This window comes from Melozone crissalis, unplaced genomic scaffold, assembly GCF_028551555.1.
Source record: "Melozone crissalis strain CALT ecotype California unplaced genomic scaffold, PUWL_Pcris_2 ptg000016l_1, whole genome shotgun sequence".
NCBI lineage: Eukaryota > Metazoa > Chordata > Aves > Passeriformes > Passerellidae > Melozone > Melozone crissalis.
Window position 1 is genome coordinate 38,953,815 of NW_026535794.1, and position 15,285 is coordinate 38,969,099.

At 44.8% G+C, this 15,285-nt stretch overlaps 1 protein-coding gene across 3 annotated transcripts in view; it reads left to right on the top strand.

The window, feature by feature from the left end:
• The first annotated feature begins 650 nt into the window (after positions 1 to 650).
• The window catches only part of LOC128935338 (ubiquitin-conjugating enzyme E2 E1), a 45,582-nt gene continuing 30,947 nt past the window's right edge, over positions 651 to 15,285 (top strand). Inside the window, exons 1-3 of one of the 3 annotated variants that reach the window (XM_054273606.1) lie at positions 651 to 830; positions 2,853 to 3,031; positions 5,116 to 5,166. In XM_054273606.1, coding sequence (XP_054129581.1) covers positions 651 to 830; positions 2,853 to 3,031; positions 5,116 to 5,166 — 410 coding nt within the window. Of the gene's footprint in view, positions 831 to 1,440; positions 1,581 to 2,852; positions 3,032 to 5,115; positions 5,167 to 15,285 lie in introns of those variants that run through there. The other 2 variants (XM_054273607.1, XM_054273608.1) reach the window with 2 other exon arrangements.

Genomic DNA, 15,285 nt, shown 5'->3' on the forward strand with positions numbered 1-15,285 from the left:
CTCGGGACTCCCCAGGTGTCGTGTCGTAACAGCGCCCTGTGGAGCCAGCGGTGCTGTGTGCCTGCGGATCACCTCGAGGTCCTCCCGTGGGAGAGAGGGTGACATACAAACTCCGATCCATTATCGTGCTGCGTGGTGGTGACAATCCAGTGTATTTTCGGCCACTGAAGACACCAAGTAACTCGATAGGCGATCCCTCGATAGGCTGTGGAAACTGGCGGCAGCGAGCCAAATGTGCCCTGGGTGAGGGCGGTGGGAATGCTGGTCCCCATTGTCCCTTCCCGAGTGGGTCCGGCACCTCTAGGAAGAGCCGCGGCTGCCCACCGGGGCTGCTGCCCGCGCCTGGGCCGGGGGCGGAGGGTCGCTCCGGCCAAATCACTTTTCTGCCTTGGGTGGACAGGGAGCGAGAGATGGACGGCAGAGGTTTCGGAGAAATGAGTAAATCGCCTCGCGATTACAACACGCTAGCGAATACAGCACGCCTTTTTCCGCAGACGGGCTCCCCATCAGGGGACTGGGAAAAAAAAAAAAATCCCCAACACTTTTACCTTTGGAAAATTGAAAGGTCTGTGTGTGTATCTCTGTGCGCCTGTGTTTTAGTGGTGCCGTTGCCAAGCCCAGAATTTTGTTTTCTCTCCCAGCATGCGTTGATGACATCACGAAGTGCCCCTTCTTTGTGTGTCAGTGATGTCACCAAATGCAGTGTGGGGGACAATGGAATCCTGAACTCCGGGCGAGGGCGAGTGGGAAGCGGCTGCTCTTGCTGCTGGTTCAGGGCTGAGCCGGGGGAGGGAAGGGAGGACACAGCTGCTGCTTTAGGGCTGAAACAGGTGAGAGACGGGAAAGCTGCCGGGGATTCCTTTTGCTTGGATTGGTGGGGGCGAGTGGGCTTTGGGCTAGGCTCCTTTTTTTTTTTTTTCCCCTTTCTTTTTTTTCTTTTTTCCCCTTATTGCTTTCAAACTGAGACAGGTGAGAAGTTGCTGCTGCCGCCGGAGGGACAAAGCAGGTGAGGCAGGGGGGAAGCTTTGGGGTTGAAACAGTTCTGAGAATAGGAGGAAAGCAAGCAGCCCCCGCGCCGAGCCTAACACCCCCTCTGAGCCTTAAAAAAAGCAGCCCCGGGAGCTGCCCCTCTCCCAGCCACCTGCTTCCACCGCGTCCCCGCGGGGCTCTCGCACGGAAGCAGCAGCGGAGCCGGGGAGGGCGCCTGTCCCTGCGCCCCCCGACACCCCTGCAGGTTACTTTTCAGAGGGTCTCCATTAAAAACTCACGTCCCCCTCCGTGTGCCCCTTTCTTCCCTCCCCGGGGGGAAGGAAAAGAGAGGGGGCCGTGGCGGCCGGGATCCCCCTCCATCCCCGGAGCTGGGGCTCCGCCGCCCGCCCCCGCCGCCCCCCGCTCCGCACCGGGTGGCGCCCCGGCCCCGCCGCCCCCCAGCCCCGCTCGGCGGTGGGGGAGGCAGCCAGGGAAGCCATTGCCTGTTTAATAGTTGCTGTTGCAGCACTTCCGCTTCTCTCCCAGCGAGAGAGACACGAGTGGCCAGGCCCAGCCGCACCGAGGAGGAGCAGCCAGACACAAAGGGAGAGGTAGGGGGACGGGGCACCCCCCGCCGCCCTCCCCGGGGGCAGGGGCGAGGGGCAGGGCCGCCCGTGGCCCGGCGATGGGGCGGCAGCCGGCGGGGCAGGGGGGTCGCGCCCGGGGCTGTCAGGTACCGCTGTCCCCCGGCCCTGCGGGCCCGCGGCCGGGGCAGCTCGGCCGGGCCCCCTCCGGCTCTCGGCTAGCGGGGGCAGGGGAGCTCCCCGGGGGCCCGTGGCCCTCAGAGGGAGGCGGCCGTGTGTCGCCCCCCCCTCCCCCTCGGGCCCGCGGCTGTCCCCCGAGCCCTTCCCCCGAACTCTCCCGGGGTGCCCTGCCAGCCCCCCCCCATCCCTCCCGACGGCTTCTCGCCTCTCTCGGTGCAGACCTGCCCTCGGCAGCCCGCCGTGCTCGCCCTCCTCCCCCGTGCCCCCGGGGTGCCCGCATGGACCCGGGCTGCCTCCCCCTGGCCCCCGCTGCCCCCCTCCCTGGCACCGGCCTCCCCTCTCGCCCCTCGTAGGCCCTGGTCCCCCTTTCCCCCGCGTCGCCCCCGGCACAGACCCTCTGCTCCCTTCCCCCTCCTTTGGCACATGCCCCTCGGTGCAGTGGGCCTCGGTGGGTGCCACCAGTGCACCCCACTCCCTGCTCAGCCCTTCCCCTTGGTTTGCTCCCGTCCTGCCCGCCTCCCCTCACGGCTTCCAACGCCCGATCCCACAGACAGGGGATATCCAGCAGGCAGGGGTTTCCCCACCACAGGTCACACATCTGCCAGGGTCTTCCCTGTGTTGCCAGTGATGCCCCACTTCCATTTTAGAACTGGCGACGGGCACCCCCCTGGCCTCGTCCCTTCCTGCCTCCCCCACGTGCCTCCCGGGAACCCAAGGGACCGGAGCTGTGCCATTTTTATCTCCTACACCCCTAGGCTCGATAGTGGTGGGTGGTGGTGATGGCTCCTCTTGTGTGTGCAGTTTGGGGGAGATTAGAAAGAATTGCTTTGAGCTTCCCTGATCCTCGCAGTTGTCCTCGTTCCAGTCTCCTCTCATTCCGCACTTGCTTTCTGAGAGGAAGCTTTTAAAGTCCCTTTCCCCCTGCTCCTCGGTGTTACTAGTGCAGGGGAAGCTATTGCTCCTCCTGCTATGGCTGTAGGGCCTAGAGAGGAGAGGGAGACACAAGGATCCTTTAAAAGGAGCATGACCCAAACACAGATCGAGATTGTCAGCAGCCTTTCTCTGTGTGTGTTTGTGTTCACTGTTTGTTCCCCACGCCCCGTGGTGTCTCCTCTCCAGGTTGGGGTGTGTGGTGGGGGGGTCGCTATGTCGGATGACGATTCGAGGGCCAGCACCAGCTCCTCCTCATCTTCATCCTCCAACCAACAGACAGAGAAAGAGACAAGCACGCCTAAGAAGAAGGAAAGCAAAGTCAGCATGAGTAAAAACTCTAAACTGCTATCTACCAGTGCCAAGAGGTGAGGCTGCAGTCAGTTTTCTCACTGGTTTGTTGCATCTTCCCTTCTTCCTCATTTATTTTGCGCTGTTCCCCTGCTGCTCCCATTCCTCATCTCTAGCCCTTGTACTCAACCTTTCTGCATGAAGCTGCTATTGTCTCACTTTTTTCGGTGTCTCGCTGCAGTGAGTGTCTTCCCAACTTCACTGCTTTCTGGTCCCTCTTCCTACTTGTTCCAAATATTTTCCTGGCTTTTCTTCTTCTGGGCTGTTATTCTGACCCTCAATTATTTCTGCTGTCTTTTCCTTTTTTTCTTAGTAGCATTTGTTATGGGAATGGTGTAGGATTGACATTTAGACCTTTTTTTTTGTCGGCAACTGGAAGCTATATGGTCCCAAGTACAGCATTGTATTCTAACGTCTGTTTTGCTCTCTTGTGGGTTGGAGACCAGAGTGTCTTTTTTTCCTTCCAGAACTGATTTGGAGATTAATTAATGTTTGTGAAGTTTTGGGTTTGCTTGATTTGGAGGAGTGCACTGCAGTGCGAAAGGTGTAATATAGCCCCAGATCTTCACCAACAAATACATTACTGTTATTTTTGTCTGCTCATCACTTATATTGAATTTTCTGTGTATGGTTGGATGCTAACTGGAATAAATAATCCACAGCAGACCCACTTGCGGACATTCTCCTCTAAAATAATCTTTGCTCACAGCCCAGAGTGACTTTGGGCGTTTTTTGAGAATAAAGTAATTTTTATTCCAGAATAATGTGTAGGGAGAGACACCTGCATAGAACAGGAATTGCAGAACAGCTGTGTCAGTTTTCTTCACTTGGACAGACTCTTGGAGCTGCTATTTTTTTTTTTTAAAGTTACCCTTTCTTATTTTTTCTGTGTGTCACCTGAGTTCAGCACCATCCTGCTCCAGCTAAGCTGACAAATGGAGGTTTTCAAGCAAACTTGCAGTACTTCAGTAAGAATAATAAACCATCTCACTGAAGAGCTTTGCCAAGCAGCAGAGAGGTTGTATCAGTAGGTGTCTAAAGTGACTGGGGTTTTATGCAAATGCCCTGTCGTAGCAGCTGAGTTCTCTGTGGCTTTGTAGAATTTAGGTGGTTTGGTTATTCCAGATCTCCACTCAGCAGGTTTCCATGGCAAACTGACATAGATAGTGACAAGCACTGTTTACGTGTTGTGCCCTTCGCTGTTCTAAGGAGAAGATTTTAAACTGCCTCCTGTGGAAAGGCTGTGGTTCTTGTGTGTGACAAGTGGCAGGAGATGCTGGCTGAGTTTAAAGGAGAAGGAGGCAGGCTGAGTGCTGGGTGGGGAGATCTGGAAGGGAAGCCTGAGTGACAGTAATGGGACTCCAGGGAAGAGGATGATAGCTGGTTGGGCGTTTTGTGGCAGAGGCAGTGTGAGCCCAGAATAGTCTGGGCTGGGAGGACAGGGTGTTGGCTGAGCACAGGGGAGAGAGGGAGCGTCTGGAGTCCTAGGGAGGGGACATGGGGGTGTTGTGTGGCTCTTGAGGGTGAAGAGAAGGGAGAATTGAAGGTGGTAGGAAGTGCAGGAGTGTCGGAAATAGACATTCACCTTCCTTAAAGTGTCCTTGAGAATGGCGCAGTTATTGACTCCCTCAGGGCTGTGGATTTTTTTTTCTCAGGATGGTGATGAGAAGCTGGGGAGAGAGGAGGGAGCCAATTTGGCAATGACTGTTTCTCTCAATCCTGTAAGACAAAATTCCTTTCCAGGCTGCAGTTTCCTCTTGGTGCACCACATTTGCAGAGGTTTCCCCTCACTTACAGGCTGGTTGGCAGAGCAGAGAGGACAGTCTTTTCCACTGTGTGATTGGCATCTTTGTGGGAGTGCAGAGCAGTGCACCTGTCTGGGTTCAGTGCATGATGCCTGTGTGCTTTTCTGCCTGTCTCTTTAACAGGGCAGGGTGCCCGTCCTGCTGAGGGGGTTTGCACTGGTGGGAGGCCACAGCTGAGAGCGCTTCTCTTAGGTGCTGTGGCAAGCTCACAGTGGCAGGAGGTCTGCAAGGAGAATGTGTCAACTGCTGTCCCACTCAGTGACTTACCTTTGTTCCTTCTCGCTTTATTGCCACAGGATTCAGAAGGAATTGGCTGACATCACCTTAGATCCACCTCCCAACTGCAGGTTGGTGTCGATTCCTTACCTGAGGAGGGTGGGGGAAGGTGAGGGGCTGAAGTGTGCCCGTGTGTTGTAACTGCCCTCAGAGGCTCTGGATGGAGCTGAGGAACGGCTCCATCCACAGTACTTTTGTGAATGCTTTAAATAGTTTCCAGGAGGGGATACCTCCAGAGATTGTATGTATTTTGACCAGTTTTCTGTTTGTTTTGGGGGTTGTTTTGTTTTTTTAACAATTGCATGTCAATATGTTATATTGTTTTGTGTGTGTACGTTTCAGAAACTGGTTTATAAAGAGGAGTGTGAAAACTTTCTTCTTGTTTGTTTTTGGTTTGGTTTATAAATCTAATGCCTGACTGCACTAATCTTATATAAATAAGAGTCCTGCCAAGGAAGCAGAGAATGCTCTGAGGTTTTTAGTTCAGAGTTCTGTTGTGAACAGCAGCTGACAGTGGAAGTGAAGTGCAAATTCGTCACTCAGTGGGTGCCCCACTGGAACATACATCTTAGCTGATGAAACAGAAAGCAGGGATATTCTGTTGCCCTTTATAAAGCAGCTTGTTTTTAGGTATGTTTTAGAAACTTACATTGTTTTTTTAAAACCTCTGGCAGGTTGATTTGTTTCATTGCATGGTGTCGCTGGACCTCTTTGCATTTGGAGAGGAGGCAGTAGTAGTGTAACATCTTTGGTTATACTTGCTCATCCAAGAGGAAAGAGGCTTTTGGTCTGGTTTGTGTTTGCTGTAGTTGCCAACACATAACTCTTGTTCCCACCTTCTTGCTGTAGCTGAGGTTTGATGTCTTTTGATGTTGGTTATGGCAGAAATCAGAGAAAATTATGTTTATAAATAACTGTTTAAATTGGTCTTTTTCGTATTGAGTTTCCACCCACAAATGTACATGAACCTTTTTATTGAGGCTTTTTGCCCCTGTTAGTCTGTGGGGAGGCTTTAGCACAAGAGTTAGCCTGACAGATCCAGAGCCATCCTTTCAGTACCAGTCCCTAGGATCCTAATTAATTGAAGGAGAGATTGAATGTGATGTGTGACATCTAATCTGATACTAAGAAGATTTTTGTGCTGTTGTTGGGATGATAACCAGTAAGTTTTGAAATCTTTATTTGTGACAATACTTTTTTAGGGACAGTAATGACTTACCTGAATATTATAAAATTTCCAGTTCTTGGGCTGGAGATGTCCCGTGTGCGTCCTAGCTCTGTGTCAGGACGAAGTCCACATGCTTTTCCCTCCTCCTCCCACTTTAATCTGATTTTCATGGGAAAGAAACACAGAAGCACATCTCAGATACTGTTGCTTGCTCTCTAGAAAACTGAGTGTGCTGGTGTTAGTTTGAAACTATGCAGAAACACTAATTTTCTGGATGGTCAAGGTGCTGGGACTTCAGGCTGAGCTTTGCAAGTCTATCCAAAAGCTGTGATAGTATATGAGTACATCAGATTGTGTGTTTCTTCTGAAGGTTTGTGTAAATGATATTAGAACCCTAATTTGTCCTTGTTTTAATTAGATTCATTCACAGGTAAAGATGAACTAGCAGACTGCTTACCAAAATACAGTATAGTTTTGGTTTTTCTTTTTTAATTACATAGACAATTGAAGATAACATGTTTCAAGGCCCACATAGTAAGTTTGTGTTATTTCAGCCATTACAAATATTTCTAATGGTAAAAATTAGCGTGTAGTACAAATAGCAATGATTAATCTTCATCCATAGTGGAGTTAAAGTATTCTGCATTCCTTTTGGCTTTCAGATGAGTGACAGTGAAGGCTGGCAACTCCTGCAAGTAATGCATGGAACTGGTGTAGTTGTTACTGCCTTTTAATATGGTGATAGGTAGGAAAACGTGAGTGGAGGGGTTTGTTGTATGTGTATGTGTGACCAAAGGAGTTTTGGTATTGCTCATCTTGGGGTGAAGTCATCCTACTTCTGTAAACACGGTGCTGAGAGCCAAGAAGAGCAGCTCTGCTTATGGCCAAGAAGGCTCCAGTTGTGCAGTCAAGCACTGGGAGTTTGTCCCTGTAGTGGCTGGTTTGTAAAAGGGCAGGCAGGTGCTGATTGCCGCAACAGTGAGATGAGTTTCAGCTAGTGCAGTTGTGGGGAAAGTTCACCTCTTGTGAAAAGAAAAAAAAAAATGGAAATAGTCAATTTATGACTATGAGGAGATTAAGCAAATGAGAGACTCTGGTTGCTGTATGATGTTTGAGGTTGCCAGAATTTGTTCTTGGGAAGCCTGCTAACAGTGTCACTGCTTTGCTTTATACTTTTTCCTTTCGTATGAACATTACTGGCATGCTGTGAAGGAGGTATTAAATACATAGTTTGCGAACTTAGTTTCAATTTCCTGCCTTTATGACTTTGCTTATTCTAACCTTTCCTCTGACCTCTTGCCCCTCATATCTCTGTTGCCTTTGTGCCTCTACAGACTTTTTGTCACTGGAGGAGAGGCCAGTCCTCTCCTTTTAGGCATCTCACTCTTTCCTGTAAGTTTAATCTTAGAACTTACATATTCAGGGCATTATGTATGATGTCATGTACTACCTGTTGTACTGTCAGTTTTAGGGATTGCCAAAGCCTCAACATTTTCACATTTGAAAATGTTTGTCCGAAACTGTATCCTGTGTTATGTTGGAAACACCATAATCATTTTTCTTTTTCTGGACATCTGTTCTTTCACCCCCCACTACCATGTTTGTATTTTCCCCTGTTCTATGTCTGGCGTTTGATATAAGTTCATGGTTGGCTGTGCTTTAATTTTTGGCCTTACTGCAAAATAGTGTTATTCTTTCAGTCTTATTGCAGTAATGGGAGTTCAAGGTATTTAACACATCCCAGAGCAGCTCTGCATATTGAAAGATAAAGGTTCAGGTTGTGAATGATTTTTAGTAACTGTTTTACCATATCTTACATGAGGTATTTTTCTTCTTATAAAACATGACAAGCAAGATGCAATTACAAATAATGACAACCATTTGACATTTCAAACAAAATAGATTAAAAATAAATGTTTCATTTTTATTTTTGTAGCTTTCAATGTCTGTATTTTCATGTATGTAACCCACAGATCATCTGTTTAAAAAACAAAAACCAAGAAACCCAAACCCCAAGCACACTCAACACCCTGTGATTGATCAGCTGTGTGATTTTTACACATATGTGGGTAATATGAGGGGAAGCTTATTCCAGAACTTCCTCTCTCCTCAGCACTTGCTGGGCCTCTCCTTGCTTCTGGTTTTTCCATAGCTTGCTGTGTCCCCCAAAAGTTTACCTGGGCTTATGTGTCATTGGCTGGTTCATTTCTCATACTCCCTGTGTCTCCTTCCTCAGGCTGTGATTTTTATTTTCACAGACTAGTGCAGTTAGTTGTGCAGAGGTGCAGAATATGTGCGTGGAAACAGTCTCTGTTTGGCCTGCATTCCAAACTTAGATTTTTGGACTTGAAAACATTTTCTAAAAAGATATATTTAATACATGTTGCAAGTTCATGGGTTCCTGCTGGGACCAGTGCTGTGTCCTCATGACTGTCCTAGTGTAATGTATGTTTGGCAGCTACTTCTGAATAGATTTTAGTCCTCTTCATTATTTTCAGTAGGCCAGTGCTCTTGAGGTCTTTAATTTCTGCAAGATGATTTGACTCCCAATATTAATACTGAGTTATGAAAGTTAAATATGACTTTCAAGTTCAAAAGGTGGTTAGTGGTTAAGACAAATTGGAGAGTGACTGTTTGGACCTAAAGTGTTCAAAATCTTTTGAGATTGTATCTGGTGATCTCTTCTCCTACTTTGTGTTATATCAGAGAGTTTAACTCCAGCTGAACTCAAAAAAAGTAACTAAAAACTTCTTACTTTTGGTCTTTGATATATGCTAGTGATAGAGGAGGTGTCATGCCTTTGCTTTGGGTCTGCAGATGTCAAAATACAGTTCTGTCTTGCTATGTAAGCAGTCCTGACTTTTGTTTGCTGGTAACAGGAGTGTTGTGCAGAAGCTTTGTCTGAGACCTTCTGTCTCAGTGATGAGGTATCCAAAGCTTTAAGAGAAGTTAATTCAAGCTTTAAGTACTTTTGTGTCATTTATTCAACCTCTGTATCTAAGCATCTCTTCATGGTAGATCTGCTTATTGATGCGAGGTTATGGAACAAGTGGTTTTCCCCATTTTTAGGGGTAGGGAGTTACAGCCCACAAAAAACAAGTGACTTGTGTAAAGTCATACAGGAAGTCTCTGGCAAAGTGGAGAAATTAATGTAAATTTCTTTTGTTTCCAGCTAACTTGCAGCTGAGCTGTTCTGCTGGAACTGTGTGCATCAGTTGCATTATGAGCAGGGCTTTGAATTTGTGCTTTATTGGGTGTCTGGTACTGACTGTATGTAAGCATGGTAATTTAATGTTATTTTTCCCATCTGTGTAGATGGACCAAAATGGATATTAACTGGAATTAATGTTTTTTAATCTATCTTAGCTAAACTGAAACAAGTTTGTCTCCACATGGCTCATTTAAGTCCATATAGGCGAGACCAGCTGTTATTTAAACAAAAATAATTTTCAAACCTTTGTTGAAGGAAGCATTTGCCTGCAGGGCTTTCCATTGCTTCAGAGTAAAATGCTATCACAAATTCATTATTTAAATAATAATAAAATACAGTTGTGTTTTTTGGCACCTTCAGCCCAGTTTTTGTCAATTTGCAGAATAAGGACCAGATCTCCTTGAGAGTCTCGTGAAAGTTAACTGTCAGCACATAATAAATATGTGTCTCAGTAAAGATGGTGGGGAGAAGTGCTCTCTGTTACAACGTATGGAATATTAATAGTTTTCAAAACTTTGCAGTGTGGAATTAAGATTTCTTGGCTTGAGAGAAGTCTGCATAAAATGTGTGGCTCAAAGGCAGTTTTGAACTCAACAGTTTCATATTATAATTAATATATTTCATCTACATACCATGCAGGTCTGGCATTTGTCTTGCTTACATTTGTTTTTTATGGTGCTTGTAATTTTTTGCAAATGTATTTTTTCAATACTTTCAGCTCCAATAATGCTTTAAGTGCTTTTGCTTTTAAATCTAGCATATTATTTAAGGATGAATTGTCACTGTTAAACTCTAACATCAGTGTTGGTTTTGTTATTTTCATGTGTGAAATAGCCCTTCCTGAGCAGTATTGTATTCTATAGCATCAACTTTCCGGTTTTACATTTTCTAAGTTTAATTTCATTATGACTTTTTTCCTTAGTGTGCCCAGTCAAATTATTAGGTCAGGAATGACACAAATGCCAGCTTTTGCTTCCTTGTAGAAATAAAAAAATATTATCACCTTTAAAGAAAGTGAAATTATCAGCTTACAAAAGTGGCATTAGAAGTCTTTTTTTTTTCTTTTTTCACCTCGTATTGTGTTGAAAATGTGAGTGTTTTCTGTGATAAGTTTCCAGATGTAGGATAGGAAGGACCTACATAATTAGTGCTGTGTGTAGTTGAAAAATATCTTTTGTCATATAAACTACCAGCAGTTCAGCATTCCCTCCTTGCTTTGTTTGGCACATGATCCCTGGAGAAATAACTCTTCCTTTTGAAATGGTGTATTAACTAATTTAGAGATCCTCTGCAGCTGTGTATGGTCTAGCTTGCAAACCATAAAAATAATACATTTCTACACTGGCTGAATTTAAGTACGTGGAGGTAGCAGCTCCTGCAGGCAAAGTCCCCTGCCCGATGTACTCAGACAAAGGCTGCACAGGAGCAGCTCCTTTGCTGAGGATCGATTAGTTAATATTACAGGAATTAACTTTTCTGAGGCCACTTCTGTTTTTATTTTAACTGTCAGAAATGTTTTGATGGCCAGGCTGTTTGGACACTGTGGCAGGAGCTGGCTGATGCTGTGGTAGATTTTGCTTTGCACGTCCTGGCTCGGTAATTCCCAAATGAACTGCGTTCTGTGCTCTTGCATGCCAAACATGGAAACGATGAATCCTGAGAGCGGCTGTGAAATTGTATCATGGCTAAGAACAAAGAGGATTGAAATCCCTTCTGTGCACCCTGCCTTGTATACCACTTAATTTTATTATTTGACTTTCAGTTTTGCTGCCCTTGGAGGGCATTGTGCAACTGTTTATGATGCTGCATATATATTTTATCTGACAAATTCTTATATTTCCTCTTGGTTACACAGTCTTGTTTGGTTTTTCAGTTGTATTTCCAGTGCTGCTTATCTAGATTTTTATATTGGATATGTGTATAGTAGCAGTTTATATGTCTGGTTTTGTTTTAAGAAACATACACTGTATGTGTATGATACTTCATAGATTTAAATGGGAAACAATGTATGTGTGCTGTTTGTACTTTGGGGCTTGAATCTATCTTGCCTCTTTATATGAAGACAAAATTACCCTTGGATAAGTGGCTTGTCTAGGGTATCAAGGAGGATGGGTTTGTGTTTGAAGATTTCAGCAAGAGCAGGTTGCCAGGGCCTTGTGGTTTCTGAAGGACGGGCTGGTTTGAGAGCCGGTGTCATTGTGTCTGGCACATGTTTGCTTTGGTCCTGCTGCTGGAGGGGTTGTGTTGGGATGGAGATGGAGTTCACCTGCACCAGTACATCAGATTAAGGCTATCAGTGAGTTTGTGTGTAGTGAAACTTCTGCAGCCTCTGCCTGCACTCTTCTGTAATTGTACATGACAGACCAGCCTTCCATGCAGCACCTTTTCAGAAGCATTTAATGTACTAAAAAAAGGGATACCATTTCATGTGGATGGGTTAAGAGATTACTGCACACCTGTGCAGGCACACACCCTGCTCAAAGTTAAGGGCTATGCTTTCTCCTCAAAACAAAGTGCTTCAAACTAAGTTAAATTAATGATGCAATTTAGTCATTATAAGTAAAATCTTGCCAATCTGTACATTTATTTGAATGAAATAAATTTATACTTTTTTTTCCCTCTGAGGCTTAATAGTGGAGGTCTGAATGCTCACTTCATTATGTTACAAAACCGAGGAGAGAACATGTATTGTCAAGTACTATAAATAAACTACAACTGTCAAAATAAGCACTGTGTGCTCAAGAATTCAGAGGGGTTTTCTTGTTTCTCATGCCAATTTGCAAATTTCAGCAACAGGCAATTAAAATTCCAAGGCATTTGGGGAAAGTGTAATGGTTGCAACCATGCATTTAATACATATTTTCTGTGTGTAAGGGGCTAATTGACATTACAAGGAGATGTTGTAGAGCTGGATGCTTAACTTCAATATCCAATTTGCAGTGCTCTTTATTAACCTGGACTCTGGGGGAAGGAAGCTGGGGGAGAAAAGGAGAGTGGGGCATGCAGACTGTAGCTCAGGGCAGATGTGGTGTTTGAATCTCCTCACTCCCTCCAGTGTCTTCCATAGTTTCACATCTGAAAATATGGATCAGGTAAGATGAAATTGAGCTGTTTTGAGAACTGGGTCCAGGCCAAGTTTTGGCAGTTCATTTGTTTAAGAGAAAATACAAAGTAATTGGATTAAAGAGGCTGTATGGTTAATGATGTAGAGTCCTGTTAGATTTCTTTGCTTCTGTGTTTCTGTGAATCAGTGTGGAGTTTACGTCTCAATTCCTTCAGGAGCTTCAACTTTTAGAGTCAAAAGGGAGTGTGGACCTAATCAGATAAGCATGTTAGTAGATATGTTTTGTACTTTGTATCAGTGTAAATGACTGTTTAAAAAGATTGCTCATCTCTCCCTCTGGAGCTGCTGGGCTTGCTGAAAACACAGAGAATTTTGATGTGGTACTAAGAATTGTAAAAGCAAAATGGGGAGGAGCTTTTTGGAGCAGGTGGACTGCTAATATTTAATGCTTTTTCTGCTGTGGGTATCTGAGCAATATTTTGGTCAGTGTGCTAATCCCAGTGTTTTGCTGGGAGAAATCAGGAGAGGGGTCTTGCTGTGTTTTCTTTTGATGCCTGGGATCACACAGGAGTTGCACACAGCAGTGAAAAGGCCCCCAGACATTAAAATTAATTCTGAAATCAAAAGTGTCTTTTCACAATTGGAGAATTCATTAAAAAAACCTAATTCTTATACAGTCTAAGAACTTTGTCAGATTTATTTGAGACAGTGATTGTTCTACAAAGAAGACTGCCAGGGTAATTGTCTCAAAGGTTTTAGATGCAGTTTGAATATCTTCACTGACGTTTTAAGGTGCTAATTTAGGTTATGAGTGTTAAGGATCTCACATATTTGCAGTTCTTAAGTGGACAACTTCTAGAAAGTTTCAGTGTGTTATTTTATATTCTGAACAAGCGTAGCAGCTCTGAGAAGTGGCCTATAAACGGTGGAGAAAGTGCAGTTTATTTCATTAAAGCAGTGTTTAGCTGCTGCAGAAGGTTTTGAAAGATGGCTAAAATGTACACAGTTGTAATAACACCGTTTTAAAGTAATTAGGTCAATCCTGTAGTATACTACACAAGGTCATTTTATCAGGAGTTTCTGATCAATCAGATTGTTGTAATACTGTATTTGCACAGTGTTTTCTATATGTCTTATTAATCTTTTTAAAGGAGGTAAATTAGGTGCTGCATACAATCCTTTATAGTTAGTGTCTTCCTTGTAAGTTATTTATCAGTGAGAATTGTCTAGCTTTCTTTTTGATGGGGTAATTCTTAATTTGAGATTCTCATTGTATTTTGTAGTGCTTTGAGTTATGGTAAAAGTATTTATGCCTCCTTACACTTGGGTGACTGTGGGAGAGAGAAAAGACTGAAGGCTTTAAATAGCTATGCTAAGTCTCAAAATATCATGAATCTCGCTGAGTTCTCCATTGCATTAAAGTTGTGGTGATGCTTTCCTTCTTACTTTAGATTGAATTTCAACAGCACCCTTGTAACCTAGGAAATCAGGCAGGAAGATGTACAGTAGCGACAAGAGTGACCTAGGAGATGTAAGTTTTGAATGTAACTAGTGCCAGGCCTTCAGCTGCCCTGCTGTTTGTCTTTCACTGCATCCCTGGGTTGAAATCTCTAGTGAAATCTTAATGTTTTCTTTTGAATAGCATCTTTCCAATTTTCCCATCCCCTCACTCCTCTTGTGAGGTTAATCAGATTGCAGGTGTTGGTAAGACTGGGAGATGAATGAGTTGCAGATGAGGAACAGAAAAGGACATAAAATCATTCAAGGTAGCAAGGTTGTAAAGCATTAATGGAGATTATAAGGGACAGCAGAGAGAGGTGGCCCATCAGGGTGACTGGGGTGATTTTGTGCTGGTTGCTGGAATAGTTGCAGCAAAGGTGGAAGTAGAGACAAGACTGATGCTTTTTCTGCTCCAGCAATTTAGCTCCACTTTCTGCACCTTGCACTGTACGGGACAGAAGACAGGGCATTTTCCTCTTGGTGAATGGGGAGGACTATCTGTGGGCCACCCTCTTCTTGGGTATGAGTAGATTTTTAAAACAGTAAAGCATACAAGCTGCAACAATAGTTTTGCTGCCCTGATTGTTTGCACCCCAAATTGGGAGATAAAATATAAATTAGTAATAAAGTGAATGCACTTATATGATCTTATCATGGGAACAGCATACTGTACCTTGAAGTATATATGTAACAGGTGCCCCACTGTATCTTTGCAGACCTCCTTGAAGTGCTGCTTGAGTCACTTGTGACTCTTTAGCCATGTCCTCCCAGAAGCACATCAGTGAGGTGTGAGGAGTGGGGTTAAAAAAAACTGAGGAGGTGATAGCAAGCAGAGAGAGTGAAAGGCAGGCAGAGAAATGGAGGAAGAGGGCAGAAAATCGAGAGAGAAACAAATGACTCAGTCAATCCCAAACAAATAGACTAGTATTTAAGATAGGAAGTTGCAAATTAATTTTGTTGGAGGCCATGTGAAACTGAATCTCCCAAAGGAGCACACCTTGTTTTTGTAGCAACTGAAACAGAAGTATGTCAAAAGCTGTTATTCAGTAAATTCCATAATACTGGAAACACATACTCACTGAAACTGCTGAAGGTCATTTTAGAACAGTTTAAGTCCTTCTACCCAACAGGTAGTGAGGTTCTGGAAACTCTTCTGCAGGAGGTTGTGGAGGCAGATAGTATCAGCATGTTCAAAGGTGGGTTGAACAAATTCATGGGTAACAAGTCTAGGAACAAAGAGAAAAGTC